Source organism: Wyeomyia smithii, chromosome 1, assembly GCF_029784165.1.
Source record: "Wyeomyia smithii strain HCP4-BCI-WySm-NY-G18 chromosome 1, ASM2978416v1, whole genome shotgun sequence".
Taxonomy (NCBI): domain Eukaryota; kingdom Metazoa; phylum Arthropoda; class Insecta; order Diptera; family Culicidae; genus Wyeomyia; species Wyeomyia smithii.
In genome coordinates, this window is record NC_073694.1 from 204,588,347 (window position 1) to 204,607,519 (window position 19,173).

The 19,173-nt window shown below is 40.6% G+C and overlaps 1 protein-coding gene across 19 annotated transcripts in view; it reads right to left on the reverse strand.

The window, feature by feature from the left end:
• Positions 1–19,173, reverse strand: part of LOC129719072 (uncharacterized) — a 53,373-nt gene that overhangs the window by 14,280 nt on the left and 19,920 nt on the right. For 5 of the 19 annotated variants that reach the window (XR_008727121.1, XM_055670454.1, XM_055670455.1 and 2 more), the window contains exons 2-4: positions 14,623–16,975; positions 5,207–5,510; positions 4,667–5,146 (exon numbers count right to left, since the gene is read on the reverse strand). Coding sequence is in view for 18 of the 19 variants with exons in the window: in XM_055670454.1 (XP_055526429.1) it covers positions 4,667–5,146; positions 5,207–5,510; positions 14,623–16,975 (3,137 nt within the window). In the remaining variant the exon portion in view is untranslated. Of the gene's footprint in view, positions 1–67; positions 3,809–4,666; positions 5,147–5,206; positions 5,511–14,622; positions 16,976–17,066; positions 18,030–19,173 lie in introns of those variants that run through there. The other 14 variants (XM_055670453.1, XM_055670440.1, XM_055670450.1 and 11 more) reach the window with 10 other exon arrangements.

Sequence of the window (19,173 nt, forward strand, 5' to 3'; positions counted from 1 at the left end):
TTCCGTATCTGTTGTATATATTGTTGTATTTACAAACAGAAAAAAGAAATGTACATAACAAATCCACTCGTTACTATCGATATTTATTGTTCATTGAACCTCGGCTTAACTTTATCCATACAAAAACATGTTTATTATTTTCGTACTGCTCATTGTTTTTTTTTTCCTCCTGCTATTTTGGCCATCCAGTGAAAAAAAATTTACAATATTTATATGTCTATAGTTACATCTTAATTTTCGTTACCTTACCGGATTAATGGAATGCTTTAACACGCTTGGCTTAGAAATCTATTTGCTCGGAAGAAGTAGAAGTAATAAAACTGTGCGTTTTTCCGTTTATTTTTGCGTTAGTGTGTTGTGGTGTTACTGTGCTTTTTGTGAACATGTGCATCCGACGACGTTGCAAAGACATGGCTGGACCCAGGACTTGGCGTATAGTCATTGCTATCGACCGTGGCAGCAGGACCGGCCGGGTCCAGACTACTACCGGTGCCTGTCTTAGGTGTACCTTTCGCACCTTTCTGAAGTGACCCATCCAACCCTAAAGAACTCCCCTTCTGTCGCTTCAAGGTGCTTTCCCGGCTACTACTTTTCTCCTTGTTGGCACGGTGCGATTCCCTATCGTCTGCTTCTAGCGTTTTGTTAGTACTATTAACTAGTCCACTGGACATCAAATCCCACTGTCGAATATTTTCCCTGTCAATGTCGTACTTTGTCGATTCATCCCGAAGCACCTCGTACACATCCGACGGGGTATCGGAGGAGGCAGAATCTGTCCGGTTCATGTTGTTGGCTAGCTGAACGTAAACGTCATTGTCGTCACTGGAACTTTGTGATTTGTGCTGCTTCTTGAGCAGCTGAGTTTTGGTCAACAGGTCATCGTTGACGTACGTTACGTCACGCGTTATAGCTTTACCAGCTTGTCGTGCATGTTTTCGATTCAATGTCGACAGTTTGGATTGTACTGCCGAAGCTGCACCCAAGTGGTCAAGGCTTTCCATCGACTTGGCATGCATATGTGATGCCCTACGAAGATTATCTCGCCACAAACTGTCCTCCTCCCACAGTTGATCGCCACTCGCGGACATATCGGTTGAAATATTCAGACTACTTTTTGAAGAGACGTTTTGATTGCTGATGGCCGCTAAAACCTGGCTACTACTTGCACTGTTACTAGATTTCAAAATCGATGCTAGCATCGAGGTGGAAGGCATCATTTCGCCACTCAGTCGCTGATCTTCCAACTGGACGGGCTTATTATTCATCATTTTGTTACTGTAATAATTTTTGCTGCTGCTCGACAGGGACACTTCGATAACCTTGTTCACATTTTTATCGACCATTCGATCCGACTCGTAAATGTTTCGTTGGTCGATTTCGTGATCCTTTTCGGCAACAGTGAGAATGTTAGCCGCCTTGACGTGATTTATCGGGTTTTGGATGTGGGAGATGCCCGTTTTCTTGACCCCAATGTCCCGCTGATTGTTCAATTTGGGTGGGAATTTTATTCGACTTAAGTCGGACAGCTTGGTGATGTCGGAAACTGACGAATCTCTACTCTGCAGATCGGAATAGTAATAAGGAGCTGAATCGGAAAGGTTACTGTTGCCTCGGCTGTGCGCTGGAGTGGTCGTTTGCGTTAGGTCGAACACCGTACAGGAGCTTCGCTGATCCAAGTCCATTGAGGACATGGTTGTGACGGAATCCACTATCTCGATGTTGAGGTTGCTGCGTCCCGCAGCCATCAAATCTTCGGATTCGCATCGGGCGTCATGAATTGAGAGATTTTTCTCCTTCAGAGGAGATAGTGTGACTTTTTCGTGTAGCGCTACGTCCTCCAGGGAGTCGTAAAAGGCTTTCGCATCGTCATCCGTCCGGTTACTGGTGTTCGGTGTGGTACGCGGTTGGATCTCCACGTTCTCGTAGTAAATGCTATTGTCGTGTCCATTTTTGTACGATTCCCCGATGGAAAGGTTCGTTAGACTGCTGTCCATCCAAACCATCCTGTGTGGTGTACTTTCTTCGGAGTTAACATAAACATTCTCCAAATTACCCAAGTACTGATCAAAGTTCGCATTCGATAGCGAAGTCTCATCGATGCCGTAACTTCCAAGCATCTGGATTTCATTGAGGGAATCCTCCGAAATGGGTCTTCGTTTGTTACGAGTGTGAACATCCATTTTCGAGCTGCTTCGTCTTAGTTCAACAGATTCAGTTTCCGACAATGAAGTGGACGTTCTTCGACTCGCGTCATTCCCAGGATCTGGTTTCAATCTCCGATAGAGATCATACTCGGATGACGTATTCGAACCATTATCGAATCGCTCCGCATTATAGCATGAACCCAGGTACAGATTACTCTGCAAGCTGGACCTATTCGAGCCGTAAGGGTGCTTCCCCGAAAGTGACTTACTATCGATCGAACCAGACAGACTCGTTTGGCTGGGCTGTCGATGGTCGGATGTGTTCAGCAGAGAGCTACGTGAATTCGACTTAGAATCTTTATCGCGTCGCTTGACGGTGTCGAAATTCTCCGACAGGAAAATCTCGTCACTGTTGTGCTCATCAAGTGGTAGAGCCGCCGTTGGAATCGGTGGAGGAGAAACGATTTCACTGTCCGAGCTATCGACGCATTCCCCGAGTGGCGTACTGGTGCTTGCACCCAAATAGTAAGACGCAGGACGAAATGTATCCGAGAGGCTAAATCTAGAACGAGCCGCCTTTATTCGGCTTTGTTCCGACGAATCCTTCGAGGGTGATTCGTCGTCAGCATCCGAACTGTCATCGCTTTTCAAGTAACTGTTGTTCGATTTGAGGATGTCCGGCAGGTCGTTTCGTTTGGATTTACTGTGCTTGCGAGTGAGAGTTCCACGGTCGGATTGTTTCTTCTTCAGGGTGCTGGATGCCGATTCTGTTGCCAGTTTTTCCGCTTTGTTTCTCTTCTCCAGACTGTTGCTGCTCAACTGCGACAGTTCCATATACAGTGGCTCCTGGTCCGCCTTCGAAGAACCACTGTTCTGGACTACAATCATCTCGTAGGTTGATTTGAGGTCATCCCCAAACACACACTTGCCACCCATCCCGTTGGTCATCTCGATGTAGGTGTTTTCATCTTGGATGTTTTTGTCGTTGGTGCATTTTTGTATCGAGTTCAGGATGTCCATAGCGCTCAGTTTTAGTTCCGATGTGTTAACATTTAGTACGGTTTTTTTCGGTGCCATCGGCATGTAGAAAGATTGATTCTCACTGCTGATATCCACCAGATGTAAGTCATCACTGTTGTCGTCGTTGTTGGGTGGGTCTTCGCCGATTTCTGCCTGGAGCGCTTCCTCTAAATCTTGGTCGGTGTATTCGAAAGATTGTTCGTCAGTCTCATCGTCCAGCATGGCAGGGATGTCCGAAGCTGTCGTCGTGTCTGTCTTGTCCGTCGATGCTTCATCAGTGTTTTTGAGACTTTGCACAATCGGAGATTTTATAATTGCACTATGGTCATAAACCGGTACATATTTCGATTCCGGCTCCAACGGCAGTAAACGCTCTTTGAAACTAGCACTTGCCACGAGCTTGCTTGGCTTGGTCGTACCGGAGGCCGCCGCAATCGAATTGTTTTCGTAAATATTGGACCCATCGTCAACCAGGGAGGGGGAAAAGGTCTGCGAATTGTCAACCATATCGCCGCCAAGGAGTTCTTTAGGGTTTTGGACAGGCACTTCAGCTTCCGGTACAATTTCGCTAGTCTCTAGCACTGCACTTGCGGAAGCGGAAACATTTGGCGATGACCTTCCTGCCGGCGTATTTTCTGTTCCATCTAGGGTTGGTAATATAATACAGATAATACAAAGGTATAAGATATTGGTTGTGCGAAGATTGGTGGTGTTGAGAAAAGGTTTTGATCTTGCTGGAAGAAACTGGAAGTTTGTTTGGCGACTACATACGTGTGTGTTTTGGTTTGTGTGTTTGTTTGCTTTCAACGTTATTATTTTTTTTGGTTGTTGCTTTATAGACAGATACAGATATACCCCCAAAACCAACAAAATTCAGATCTACGGTTATAAGACAGCCGAAATTAGATAAAATTTTGAAGAGGCTCATTCGGTTGGATTAGAGAATTCAGGGATTCAGGATTTGCTTTTTGGAGCTATTGTCTCATATGTTAAGTGTGCTTCCGTGTACCATTATCGTGATGTGATGCATCGGTGTTTTACGTCTGTTTTGTGACATGCTGAAACAACTTTGGTTTTGTACGCGGCAGGAAGGTCATTTTTGTTTGTTAATCCATTCGCCAGTCCATTTCGGTACAGGTACTAGAAATTGACAACAGAGCTAAGTGAATAAGGAACAAACTAAGGTAGCGAACAAATTTACGAACAACCAGCTTTTCAAAGCAAATCCAGAATTGTCCAGGTAGGTTTATTAGCTACGGAAAAGAAAAGCTGCAATAGGGCAGTGGTGTTACTCAGTGAGAAAACTAATTCGAAGCTTTCAAATCAAGTTTTTGTTTGTTTGTTGTCCAGGGAGCTTTTTTTTTAAACTGTAAACTCAAATGGATTAAAATTGGTTAATAAAACTTTACACTAGAATGAAAGATTCAGCTATGCTTCGGTTAATGGTTGACTTAGAAGGGGTTCTACTACAACAGACAGGAAGATTGAGCTGATCGACTTACCTTCGTCATCGGATGAGTAACTATTGTACTCTAGGTTGGTCTTGTTGTCCAATCCTGCCTGTTGGGGGGATTGATTCTGACCTAGGTAGGCTTCCGCATCCAGAGTGACATTCACCGGTTTCGTCAGGAAAGGATTCCCGGTCGAGCTGGGTGATCCGGATAGTTGATGCTGTTGTTGTTGGGAAATCTTTCTCGTTAGAGGTGACTGCAGCATGCGCTGCTTCCACTCCAGCAGACGCTTCATCGATTCTTCGCGCTTTCGTTCGCCATCTCGTGCGCTAGGGTCCTCTTCCTTGCGTGGCAGCCGAGCGCTGGCCGATCGTAGGAACTGTTCCTGCTGCGAAGGATACTTTTTCAGATTATTCATTGTCATTCGCTGGGTCCGAGGAACGCTAGCCGAACCCTGTTGAAGTTCGTCACCGTACTCGGACCGTATGGCATAGTATCCGTCACGCGGGACTGTTCCAGCATTGTTGACACCTAGATGAGGAAACAAAAGATCCAATTATTGTTGAAATTGTTTCATCCCTCCGTTATTACCGTGTGGTTCGTCACTTCGTAACTTACTGGACAGTCCGGTCAGGTTGGTTCGCTGCAGGTAGGAAACGCTTTGCATGCGCATCTTCTCCGCGTAGCTTGCCTCCGAATAGTAGTAATTATCGGGCGTTCGGTTGATGTCGAGACTAGATTTGGGCCGAGGGGCCCGAGCCGGTTCCTCCTTGAGCTTAGCCTTGACCGGATTGCGTGCCTCGTAGTCGAGGAAATCCGCCGAATGTGGCCGCGGGATGGTGGACTGCACTGGGCGGGCGCGCATCTGGATATGTTGCTGCTGTGCGGGCGAGTTCTGGTAAGTGATGGGATGAATGCGTTTTGTTAGTCGGATGTATGAGCAGTGCGTTAGCGAGCAACTTTCAAGCCTAGTAGCGAAACAGTTTAACGCGACTGGTTTCGACTCGAATGAAACGTTACCGAATGAATAGTACAAATTTTAGATGACCTATCGTCAAAAATCGACCATTTTTTATTTAAATGAAACTTTGCACACGTATTTGGCTTAGCAAACTGAGTATTTGGGTGGATCACGGGTGGACAAATTTTTCAGACACGAGAGTAATTTTCTTAAAATACGACATTTCGGCATTGGTTTTATTGAGAGTTCTGTAGCTCAAAAACCTTTGGTTGTACAGTAGAACTCTCTGGGAATGAATTGTAGGAAATGAATAGTAACAAGAAAACAATAAAATAAAATTACACAATAAATAAATTATGAATAAATATTTATTTACAAACAAAGAGTTGATATCTTTTAACTACCTGAAGTTATAACAAAATACGGGGATCCGACTGTGACACTAAAGTTGATCTTGTTTCGGCTCAGCAGTCTCGATAAAAACAGCACTGATCTTTATGGGGTCATCGCCAACGTTTCGATCCGGTTGGGACCTTCATCAAGGCCTATTTTAAAATTTATTTCGTTACATAGAAACATAGAAAATCGACATAAATTACATTTTTTTTTCTCTGTGTGGACTCATCACTGCGACCAGAAACATTTTGATCTTTTGTGATATTGGCCAGGTGTTTTCTGTACTATTGAGGTAAATTCATTTTTATACGTGCTTTACCATTTCGTTCTTCTTTACTATATCGAACCTCTTTCTATCCTACTAATAATGCCAAATTGCAACTCCCTGGAGTAAGACTGTACCTACGTTCCTCTCTGGCTAATTCTAAGAGAGACTTTTTATGTCAACAGAAAGGAGTCTTATCGAAACCTCGTTCCTCCTACCAACACCACGTCAGAAACACAATTACCTGAAGAGGCACTCAATGCTTTACTTCTGGTCAGTTTTATTATAAGTAGGACTTGCATTTCGTCAAGAGGAAGGAGTTTTATCGAAAACTCGGTCCTCCAGCCAAGACCGCGCCATAATTACAATTCCCTGAAGAGAAATATTATACGTTACTCAGACGCTATTTTTGTTAGGATAAAAGTCAGTAGAATTCAGCTTGAAGGAAGGTCCCTTGATAACTGAATGACCAGAGTCTACTAAGATTCGAACCCACGACCACCCGCTTATCGAAGCGGACTCTGTAACTCTGTTGTAAGTTTGATCATACTCTAGAAATGATTCGTCAATAAACAGTATGACCGAACACACAACTCCAAATATCATCCCCACAACACAAACCCAAACCCCACATCGTACACAATCATTTTCGGGAAAACAGTTGAACCCAAATAGTAGCCGCTAGTTAGAAAAATCGAAAAATTAAATGAAGAGTAAGAATAGAGTTGGAAATTTTGCAGTAGAGAAACACAGTAAACATAACCGTTTTTTCAATATTTAATGTTCTTCTAGTGTATCAGACGCAGCACAATTTTCCCATTTTCAACCTGACTTTCACAAATGGGATTTTATCTGTAGCTGTACAAGCTGATTAGTGTCGAGCGAGTTTCTGTTTTCTTGTTAGCTAAATGTAATTTATATCGATTTTCTATGTTTTCATGTAACGAAATAAATTTTAAAATAGACCCTGATGAAGTTCCTAATCAACCGGATCGAAACGTTGGCGATGACCTTATAGAGATCAAAACTGTTTTTAGCCGAAACAAAATCAAAGTTATAACAACAGTTTTGGTGAAAAGTTGAGGATGGAGAAATGAAGGATAAATTTTTTAGTGAAAGTTAATTTTCCAAAAAAAAAATCAATTCCCACGTTTTTTAAAATATTTGTATTCTGATGATTTTAAAAGATTATTGATTTCGGACAATTCATTCTCAGAGAGTTTTTCTGTACCTACAACCAAAGGTTTTTGAGCTACAATGCTTTGAATTTTTCCTCTGCCGAAAAGCTAGCGCCCTTTTAGAGAATAGTCTTGAGTCTGTAAAAAATTATCCACCCGTGCAAAATACTCAGTTTGCTAAGCCAAATGGCCAAAGCTCCATTCAAATAAAAAACGGTCGTTTAATTTTTGCGTATTTTCAGATAATTTATAATCAATTTTGATATTCAAGCATTTGTTTTATAATTACACGTTTTTTTTTTCAAACCTTAATTGATTGGTTATAAATTGTGTTGGGTAATTCTCGGTTATATCACAGGCCACAAGTAAGACGAGGTCTTAGGAAATTGATTTGTTTGTGGGAGTTTGATTGGGCACAGTAAAAATAATAATTGCACTACAATTAGTTCCAGTTAGTGTACCCCTTGGCTATGTAGCTGATATGTGTGTGAGAGCTTTGAGTGGATGTTTTCTTACAGCACTAGGTTAGGTACAAATTAAAAAACGTCTAAGTGTTCATTGAGTAAAAGTCTAAGTCAGAAAAAAAAACCCTTCCGCCCTCCAAAAGATCCGGAATGACCGTCAAAGAGAACAATTTTAAATACTAGTCGTAAAGCATCTCGGGTTCTACTAAACCCTTTCTTGGTGGTTTACTTTACGTAGATTTTTTGCTCAGGTTTTTTACACGGATTTTCGAATTAGAACAAATCAACCTATAGTGGACCCCTTTGCTTTATCAACCTATAGCAAACCGGATCTTCGGATTTTATAAATGTTTGTAATGCAGATTGGCTGGGTAAAATGTTTTCCGATGGCAGTTTTCTGAATATCTCTTGAATTTCTTAGGGGCCACCCACATTTCACGTGGACAGCTCTGGATGGGGGGGGGGAAGAGGGGTTGTATAATGTCCACGGTCCCTACAAAATTTTTATAATTTATTTGGGCAGTTGTCCACGGAGGGGAATGGGGGGCCAAAATCGTCAAAAATCTGTCCACGTGGAATGTGGATGGCCCCTTATATTAATTGAGTTAACCTGGCGGTCCATTTTAGAAAAGTAATCCAGTTAATTTACACTAACGCGTTTTGTTTTTCCCAATCAACGCGGTTTTTTTGACGAGGTATGTACCCTCCGCGTAAAAAAAAACTTACTTTACACTGATTTTGACGTTTATTTTGGATGGAAGTTTAAAAGACTGAGTGCAAATTTGTTGTGTTACGAACAAAAAAGGATCTTCAAATGATATGGGAAAACCGCGACGGTGAAGTAATCAAGCCGGTCGCCAAATCCAATCCGCATCACAATCTGAATAAATTCCGATTTACTTTAGGAGAAATTGAGTCATACTGACGGGTAATCCACTATAGGTAAAAAAAAAACAAATACTATAAGTTAATTTCTCCTACTAAATCTGCATTAGAATCATGAGAAACATTTATTAATTCCGATTTAGGGTTGAATTGCCTTGGATGAGCCACTTTCTTTAGTGCTGCTTTGAATAGGCTGAACTGCCTTGGATGGACCACTTCCTTTAGTGGACCACCCGTCAGAATAACTCAATTTATACGAAAATTTGAGGAATTTTCAAAAAAAAAACCATCATCAGGAAAGATTCACGAGAAACGTTTTAAATTTCGATTTACCTTAGTCAAAAGAAAATTGAGTTAATTTGAAGGGTGGCCCACTAAAGGTAGTGAACCATCCAAAGCAGTTCAACCTCATTTAAAGCAGCATCGTCGATCGAAGTTTTGAAAGAAACACCACCCAGCTCATGCCAAACTATCAATAAGAAATCTTCTATACCGTGATTGCAGGTTTGTCGGGCCTTGGAATCCAGACCATTAGATGAACCACTTCCTTCAGTGGACCACCCTGAAGAAAAGTTGTTTATTCTCTTGAGATAAATTGGAATTTACAAATGTTTCTCGTGATTTTGGTGCAGATTGGTTGGATAAAATGCTTCTCAATGGAAGTTTTCAGTAAATCCCTTGAATTATCGCATACATTGAGTTAATCTGGCGAGTGATCCACTATAGGAAAGGGGTTCACTATAAATTACAAAGACCAGTTTTTCGACAGGGTGAAAAGGGTGACAAGGTGACTGAAGAAAAAGGTCAATCCAAGCTGGACGATTTCCTTTAGTGGACCATAATCTACATCAGAATCATGAGAAACATTTATTGATTTTGATTTAGAACAGATCGGTGTTGGATGGACCTTTTTCTTTAGTGGACACACCGTCAGATTAACTCAACTTCTCTCAACATAAATTGGAATTTATAATTGTTTGTGATGCCAATTAGTTGGATAAGATGTTTCTCAATGGATGTTTCTTGGAAATCCCTCGAATTTTCGCATAAATTGAGTTAATCTGACGAGTGGTCCACTAGAGTTGAAGCATGGTTCATTGAAGGAAAATCTACCCTGTTCAAACAAGTTGTTCGTAAATACCTGTTCAAATATGTAGGGTAGAACTGTCTACACGGACCATTTCCCTTTAGTGGAACACCAATCAGATTAACTCAGTTTATGCGAATACACGAGGAATTTTTAGAAAAAAATCCATCAGAAGACATCTTATCCTGGTAATTTACATCAGAATCACGAAAAACATTTGCAGGTTAAATTCACCTGTAGTGGACCACTTGCCTATAGTGGACCACTATTCGAATTAACTCAATTTCTCTTAACATAAACTAACATCCCTAAAGTTTTCGCATGAATTGAGTCAATCCGGCTGGTTATCCACCATAGGAAAGGGTAATTCCAATTTACATCAAGAAAATAAACAGTTTTTCGACAGAGTGGTCCACTGAAGGCAAGGTCTATCAAACCATACTGATATATATCTGATATAAATCTATATCAGAATCACGAGAAACATTCATTAACTCCGATTTGGGGTAGAAATTTGATGGACCACTTTCTTTAGTGGACCGCCCCTAAGAATAACTCAAGTTATGCGATGGCCTTTAGAAGCGGTTTTTGACGATTCTAAGCTAAATTTGGGATAATTTTTTTCGGCCTTTTCTGCCTTTAGAAGGGGTTTTTGGTGATTCTGAGTTTAATTTGGGATCATTTTCTTCGTTGGTTTTAGAAGGGTTTTTTGGCGATTCTGAGCTAAATTTGGGATCATTTTCTTTTTTTTACCTTTTCTGCATTTAGAAGAGGTTTTTGGCGATTCTGAGTTTAATTTGGGAACATTTTCTTTGTTGGCCTTTAGAAAGTTTTTTTTTGGTGATTCTGAGCTAAATTTGGGATCATTTTTTTTACCTTTTCTGCCTTTAGAAGGGGTTTTTGGCGCTTCTGAGCTTAGATTGGGATCATTTTTTGTCCGTTTCTGTCTTTGGATAAGGTTTTTTGGCGATTCTGAGCTTAATTTGGGATCATTTTCTTTTTAGACATTTTCTGCCTTTAGAAGGGGGTTTTGGCGATTCTGAGCTAAATTTGGGATCATTTTCTTTGTGAGCCTTTTCTGGCCTTTAAAAGGGGTTTTTGGCGATTCTGAGCCCAATTTGGGATCATTTTCTTTTTTGGCCTTTTCTGCCTTTAGAAGGGGTTTTTGGTGATTCTGAGTTTAATTTGGGATCATTTTCTTTGTTGGCTTTAGAAGGGTTTTTTGGCGATTCTGAGCTTAATTTGGGATCATTTTCTTTTTCTACCTTTTCTGCCTTTAGAAGGGATTTTTGGCGCTTCTGAGCTTAATTTGGGATCATTTTTTGTTCTTTTCTGTCTTTGGATAGGGTTTTTTGGCGATTCTGAGCTTAATTTGGGATCATTTTCTTATTTTACCTTTTTTGCCTTTAAAAGAGGTTTTTGGTGATTCTGAGTTTAATTTAGGATCATTTTCTTTTTTGGCCTTTAGAAGGGTTTTTTTCTGGTGATTCTGAGCTAAATTTTGGATCATTTTCTTTTTTGACCTTTTCTGCCTTTAGAAGGAGTTTTCGGCGATTCTGAGCTTAATTTGGGATTATTTTTTGTCCTTTTCTGCCTTTGGATGAGGTTTTTTGGCGATTCTGAGCTTAATTTAGGAACATTTTCCATTTTGGCCTTTAGAAGGAGTTTTTGGCGATTCTGAGTTTAATTTAGGATCATTTTCTTATTTGGCCTTTTCTAAGCTTAATTTGGAATCATTTTCTTTTTTGACCTTTTCTGGCCTTTAGAAAGATTTTTTCAAGATTCTAAGCTAAATTTGGGATCATTTTCTTTGTATTTGTATTTGTATTTGAATTTGAATATAGGCTGAAAGCCCGTTACCCATTCTTAATAATAAGTTTGTGAAATTTTCTGGCTTTTAAAAAGAGTTTTTTTGCGATTCTGAGCTTAATTTGGGGCTATTTTCTTTTTTGGCCTTTTCTGGCCTTAGAAGGGGTTTTTCTGAGCTTAATTTGGGATCATTTTCCTTTTTGACCTTTTCTGCTTTTAGAAGGGGTTTTTGGCGATTCTGGGTTTAATTTGGGATCATTTTCTTTGTTGGCCTTTAGAAGGGTTTTTTGGCGATTCTGAGCTTAATTTAGGACTATTTTCTTTTTTGGCCTTTTCTGGCCCTTAGAAGGGGTTCTTCTGCGATTCTGCGATTCTGAGCTTAATTTGGGATCATTTTAATTTTTGGCCTTTAGAAGGGGTTTTTTGTGATTCTGAGTTAATTTTGGATGATTTTCTTTTTTGGCATTTTTCGGGCTTTTAGAAGGGTTTCTTGTTGATTCTTAGCTTAATTTGGGATTTTTTTAGCTTTACTAGCCTTTAGAAGTGGTTTTGGTTATTCTAACTAAATTTGGGATCATTTGCTTTTTTGGCTTTTTCTGGCCTTTAGAAGGGGTTCGAGATATTTCCAAAAACTTTCATCAGGAAACATCCCATCCAATTATTCTGTATCGAATCGCGAGAAACATTTCAAAATACCGATTTACCTTTATAAAGAGAAAATTAAAATAATTTGCGGTTATTTTGATTTGGTGGTTTACTAAAGGAAATCGTCCATTCAAACAGTTTTACCCTAGTCGATCGATGTTGGCTCTTCCGAATCTTATATCGAGCACCGAAGTGTTCCATCCAAGGCAGTTCAACCGTATTTCAGGAGCGTTGATCCAGCTGATGCCAAGTTTTCAATAAGAAATCTTCTGTGCCGTGATTGCAGGTTTATCGGGCCTAAAAATCCACCCTGACGAAAAAAATTTTATTCTCTTTATGAAATTGGAATTTACAAATGTTTCTCGTGATTCTGATGCAGATTAGTTGGATAAGATGTTTTCCGATGGAAGTTTTCTGAAAATCTTCCTGATTCTGGCATAAATTGTGAGTTAATCTAACGGATGGTCCACTAGAGGGATTGGTCCATTCAATGTTCAGAACATGAACAACTGGATAAATTCCTTTAGCGGCTCACCCGTCGAATCAACTCAATTTTCTCTTGATATCATTCGGAAATTAGAGTAGATCTACCTTGGATGGACCACTTCCTTCAAGGGACCATTCTGACGCGAATTTATTAATTTTTTCGATTTCGATCATATTTTTGTAAATGTTTTTCGTAATTCTGATGCAGATTAGAGTAAATAATCTTTAGTGGACCACTTTCCATTAGTGGACCACTCGTCGGAATCACTTAATTTCTCTTAACATAAATCGGGATTCATAAATGTTTCTCGTGATTCTGATGCAGATTGGCCGAATAAGATGTTTCCCGACGTAAGTTTTCTGTGAATTCCTCGAGTTTTCACATATCTTGAGTTGATCAGGCGGGTGGTCCACTTCCAGTTTATTTACCCTGGCCGGATCAGATGTTTTCCAATAGAAGTTTTCTAAAAACCCCTCGAGTTTTCGCATTGAGTTAATCTGATAGGGAAACCACTAAAGGAAGTGGTCTGTTGTGGGATTTTTTCTCGGCTTTCGAATGCCGGTTTCAAAATTAAAATCGGTGGATACCAACTTGTGTAAAAACCCGTTTTAATGATTACTTTCAAGGTGGCGGCCAAAATTTTGAACAGTTTTATGAATGCCTATGAATGCTGTTTCCTGCATATCCTGCATATCAATGTGCAGTTTTTGAAGGAATTAAGAGCAAAATTTTGAGTTGAGGGGCTCAAATTTTAACTTAAGGAATAATAGTTGATTCTTTGGCGATCCAATTTGGCTCCACCAAAAGTCCTTGTGCCACTAGTGGTTTGGTTTCAGCTAGAATAACCCTGCTCTAATCAATCTTATGAAAAAAGGGGTTACATTTCATTCGAATGGACAAAAACACGTAAGAGCAAGATCGCGCCAAATCACCGATGGTCGAATATCGACCATTTCTGATTTGAATGAAACTTTGCACACGTATTTGGCTTAGCAAACTGAGCATTTTTCACAGGTGGAGAGATTTATCACACCCATGAGTTACATTCTAAAAGGGCGTATGCCTTTTGGCATAGGTTTTATTCGAAGCATTGTAGCCCAGAAACCGTTGGTTGTATAGAAAAACTGTCTGAGAATGAGTTGTGAGAATTAAAAATGCACCATAAAAAAAATATACACTGTACAAAAAAATTTTTTTTTGATCAAAAAAATATAAATAAACATTAAATTTCAATTTAAAAAAAAAAGAGTTAATTTTTTTTTTTAAAGAAACTGGAAGTTAATACGCAACTTTTAAAAAAATGTCCAGGATGGAGAAATGAAAAATAGTTATTTTATGGTAGATTAATTTTCTTATAAAAATTCTAATTTAAACATTTTTCAAAATATTTGTATTCTGATGATCTTAAAAGATGCAGAGAGTCATTTTGAATCAAAAAGCTTTTGGTAGTAATCATTCTAAAAGCATTGGTTTTCGAGTTATTTCTAATTTAAGCTCGAAAAATCATAATTATTTAGGAAAATACACGTTTCTCTTAATTTGTCCAGTTCTCCAGCAAAAACCATACGTTCATTGGAATGCTTCATCAAAAATATACAATTCATTTTTTGACAACAAAACGATTGGGCGAACGGTTCTCAAGAAAAGAGTTAAATGTTCTAAGTGATATAAATATATATAAGAATCAAATATTTGTTTTCGAGTTTTATAATCTTAGGAACACAAAGTTTCATTCAAATCAAAAATGGTCGATTGAATTTTCGCGTATTTCCAGGCGATTTGAAATGATTTTGATCGTAATTAAAAGCGATGTTTAACTGTAATTCTTACCTCTAAATAGTTGGGAGTATACCGCTGGGGCATTGCCGCATTCTGTGCTTCGTATCGAAGCGGACTCATCGGCCTCCGGTAGCCGCCGCTGGCAGCCGTTGTCTCATCGGCCATGTTGGGGGGTGGCAAGGACTTCGAGAGCACCGTTAGATTGTAGATGTCTTCGTAATCGGACATGTGTTTGTCCATCGCGGCACGCGGAGGTCCGTACGTGTCCGGTGTTCGCCTGTCCGCGTTCGGATGCATGAAAGGGTTGGTGTATTGTCGTTGTAGTTGCTGTTGTTGTTGTTGTTGTTGTTGCTGCTGCGGTGAAACTTGTTGCATTGCCAGTTGCTGCTGTTGTTGCTTCTGCTGTTGCTGCTGTTGCAGCTGATGGAGTTGCTGTTGTTGTTGCTGCTGTTGCTGTATTAACTTCTGGATGTACATATCTCGTTCGATTCGCTTTGCATTGCCATAAATTGCATCGTTGTAATTCGGATCGTACGCCATTTGGTCGTTGAAACCTCGTTTGATTAGCGGTGATTGTGTTTGCAGGAGGTTGGAATTGTTCATCGCGTCGGAAGGTTTGGGTTGATTCATGTCACGACTTCCGTAGATGGGTTGCAGTTCTTGGTCATACCTTGCGTCTGGTATGTGTTCTGGACTAGGCGAAGAATATCCTCCGTCGTTGGCTCTCCTAGGTTTTGGTGGAGCATTTGCATACAGTGGTTGTGATCCTCCGCCACCATTGTCGGATACGGGTGTCACCGGGGCTTGCACAACTCCACTTTTACCGGCCAGTTGTGACTGGTAGGTTTGTATTCCGGAATCACTATTGTCTCCACTACGGGCGTTATTCGAGGGAGAGCTAGTTTCGGATTCGCTGCTACCCTGCATCATCGTTGCCAACGTTAGTGACCTTACCCAGGCGGTCATTGATTCGGCCGTTTCGGCCGCGAAAACAAACGTTCGCATGTTGGTGTGCTCGCATTTGAACGCAAACTTCCGGTACACCTTATCTTCGGGGAAACATGCGGATATTTTGTAGGACGGCAGCAGCACCGTTCCCAGAAGTTTTTCCTCTTCTTGACTTTTGTAATAGTACAGGATGTATTCCGACAGGACAAACCACCGTCTTCGCCAAACCTTCAACCCATCGGAGCCCTGTTTGTACAACCATCCGGACATGGAAATCGGTGCATTAACGGGTCGTTTCGTAACGGGGGATTTCAACGTATGAATGGGGCCACTTTTTCGCCTCTCCAATCCATCGTGCGAGGGTGAAGAAAGTGAATCCGAGTTGGGTGACTTTTGGTTCTGCGATTGATTCTTTACTCCGCTTATCTGCGTCTGGCAAGCTTGATTCACTACATGGCCGGGGATGTTCTGCTGGATGATGATTTGGTTGGGAGCCGGGGATTGCAGATTGTTTGGAGTTTTTGGATGAAAATGTTGCTTTTGCTGGGCTGCGGCCTGATAGAGCGTTTCATTTATCGGATGCTGATTGGTGGCTGTGGCACCGTAATCGTGCATGTTCTGGTTCATCATCTTCATTGGACCTTGGGCCGGCTGAAAGTGGCTAGTTAGGTTAAGGCTGGAAGGCGGTGCGTTGCGATTTTGGTGCATCTGCAGTTGCTGCTGTTGATGCTGAATTTGCTGGTGATGCTGCTGGGAAAGGTTTTGGAGCAAATTCTGCTTCAGATGGTAATTGGGAACCGGCGGATTCAGTTGCTGCCGTAATGCGAACGTTTGTTGCTGATGCGCTAGGGCCTCGGTTGCGGTTTTGATCTGTGCTTGGATTTTTTCCCGCTGCAGTTGCTGGAATTGAAGTTCCAGCTTCGAGAGTTGAGGCTGTGGACTTGCATGAGTATGCTGGGTTGGTCTCGGAGCGGTCTGATACAAACGGTCCCGTTCGCCACTGCCACTGGATGGCGAACTGGTTTGATAAATTTGGTCGAAATGATAGTGACTACCGATCGTGTGATGATGCTGGGGCTGTCCGACATGACTCGAACTAGAGTATTCGCTAAGGTACAAACTGTTGCTATTCGATTTGGGGCTACTATGAGCGCTGAGATGTTGCTGCTGTTGCTGATGATGCTGTTGGTGCTGTTGTTGCTGTTGTGACTGCAGCTGCTGCGGTTGTTGAGGTCGTATTTGGTGTGAATAGTTGATTTGGGCGAAGTTCGACGCGAAACTTTGATACTGCGGTTGGTTTTGGAATACTGGGGACTGATTCGACCGGAAATCGGTACCCTGCTGCTGCTGCTGAAAAGTTGGAGGTTTCGTTTGTGGTGCCAGATGAGAGTTGGCCTGCTGCATCTGTTGAAGCTTTTTGCTCTCCATTGTGGTAAACGCGGGTGGATCGAACCTGCTGAAAAAAATCGTACACAAGGGAAAGTTACCTAATTAGTATTCAACACCAAACAAACGGATTGAGTATGCTACTGTTCGCACTGGCTTACCATCCCCAAAACGTCCAAAGACACCTAAACATTTTATGGCTTTTTTGAGCACGACACTTTTCAAAACGGTTACTAATCAAACATTAATATTCATCCTACACTAACTGAAATTGACCACGAATGGTGCTGGTGAAAATGTCTTATTGAAATTCCATCACATCCTTCCCTTTAAAAAAAAAACATTTGCGTCAGAGCACTGGAATGTGTAATTTTTTCGAAATCATTCACCACAAAAAAAGGAAAAGAAAACGACACATTGCCCACTTTTATTCGCATTTTCCAATGCATAATTTACTGCAATCGAACAACTTCAAATATTAATTTCCAACTTCTATCCAATTATGAGTCAACGCCCGTCCGGTGACCCAATTCATGCTCACTAATTTCCACTATCCGACGGCCGTTCCATAACAGCTAGTAATCTGTTTAATGCCGCAACTAAAATCTGCATTTTTTCATCTTTTTCGCAGTAACATCCTAACCCCTAGCACTTAAAGTTCGGTCCATGTTGGTGCGCTCTGGCCCTTACTACGCATAGAGCATCACTTGAGTAGAAATTTTCCAACAGAGCATAAATCGATATTGTGTTGGCGAAGGCAAACAGCGCCCGAATGTACGTAGGTAGGATGCCCGACCAGGAAAATGCCTAAGACGGCTCGCACCAGCAGTTTTCGCAATTCCTTCGGTTTTTCAAGCTGAACTATAACATTCCCGAACCACTGCCAGTGAAGTGCCAAAAATATCAACTATTTCGAGGGGACCCGGTTTTGGCTGATGTGTGATGGCCTTTGATGAAAGATATATCTCACAGCTCGATTGGATTTTTGCTTAAGCTACGGACTAAACTAAACTACGCGCTTCTGTGTACACATTTTTTCGCTCGACTTCTGCCTAGCGGTCGCGACGGTGATTTGCGATCTGCTGACTGAAACGTGATGCTCTGCTACAGAGCCAGAGGAGGCATTATTGCGTGTGATATGTACGTTGTAAATCGTTCTCCCTCGCGCTCTCGCGCAAATGTGTCGCTGTGCGACTCTCGCACAACACGCTCTCTCGTGATTACACTGAGAATACACTGAGTGACAATATTCTCGTTTTTTTACTGTTTCGAAATGCTTCCCCTTGGGGTAGGGATGACTAAAAGTTCTTGTCAGAGACAGGTCTTATTCGTGACAACATTTATCTGACTTTAAAAACAGGTTCACAAATTATTATTTATTGATTCATGTTTTGCAATTGAAATTTCAGAATAATTATTTTTTTCTTTTTCACAGTTGTTCTTCATCAATTTTTTCTAAAATTTTCAACTCCATCGCAGAGTGGAACTGATTCTACAACGATGACATGTCTTCTACGTGCGGAATTTTAACAAAATTTCTATTTCTTCAAGAAAGCTGAAAAAAAGGAATTTATCTAACATGTATTTTTTAAACTTGCTATCTTAATTCGTACATAATTCTGATCAACAAAATTTGTTGCAAATAAAATGGTGTTAATTTTTTTTAACATTTTTTTTTACGATTTCACGGAAATTTTTTCATGAAAAATGTCATAAAAAAATCCTATAATCCATATTTTGTTTTCTCATTGAAAATTGTAACAATGTACGTACTATACAAAAAAAAATAATATTATAGAATCTTGAAATGTTTATATCCTCATATTCTGTTATGTAGAAATTTATCCATCATTCTGGAAAATTATGCAAATCCCAAGGTTCTATATTCCTAATTAAATCCAGCTCGGATTGTCCTCAAGCTTTAAAACACACGGTAAACGTGATTTTTTTTTAATTTATTTGTTTATTTATTAACAATAAATAACATGTTTTAAAGCTTGCGGACAAACCAAGTTGGATCCGATAATTACCGTCCCTATAAATGGAATTTAAAAACTGTCTCAACCTAACAGATGTAAATTAATAAAAACAGTCTAGCTACGAGCAATATCCCCGCTTGTATAAAGGAGATGTACTTCAAACAATTGCCCAGTTATGTTGAAGGTGCGGATAATTCCAGTAACTGAAACATTTCGTCCAGTGATCTGCGTTGAACTCTTCCAGGACCATTCAATAAAAATTTGCTCAAAAAAGTCGGACAGTCAATTT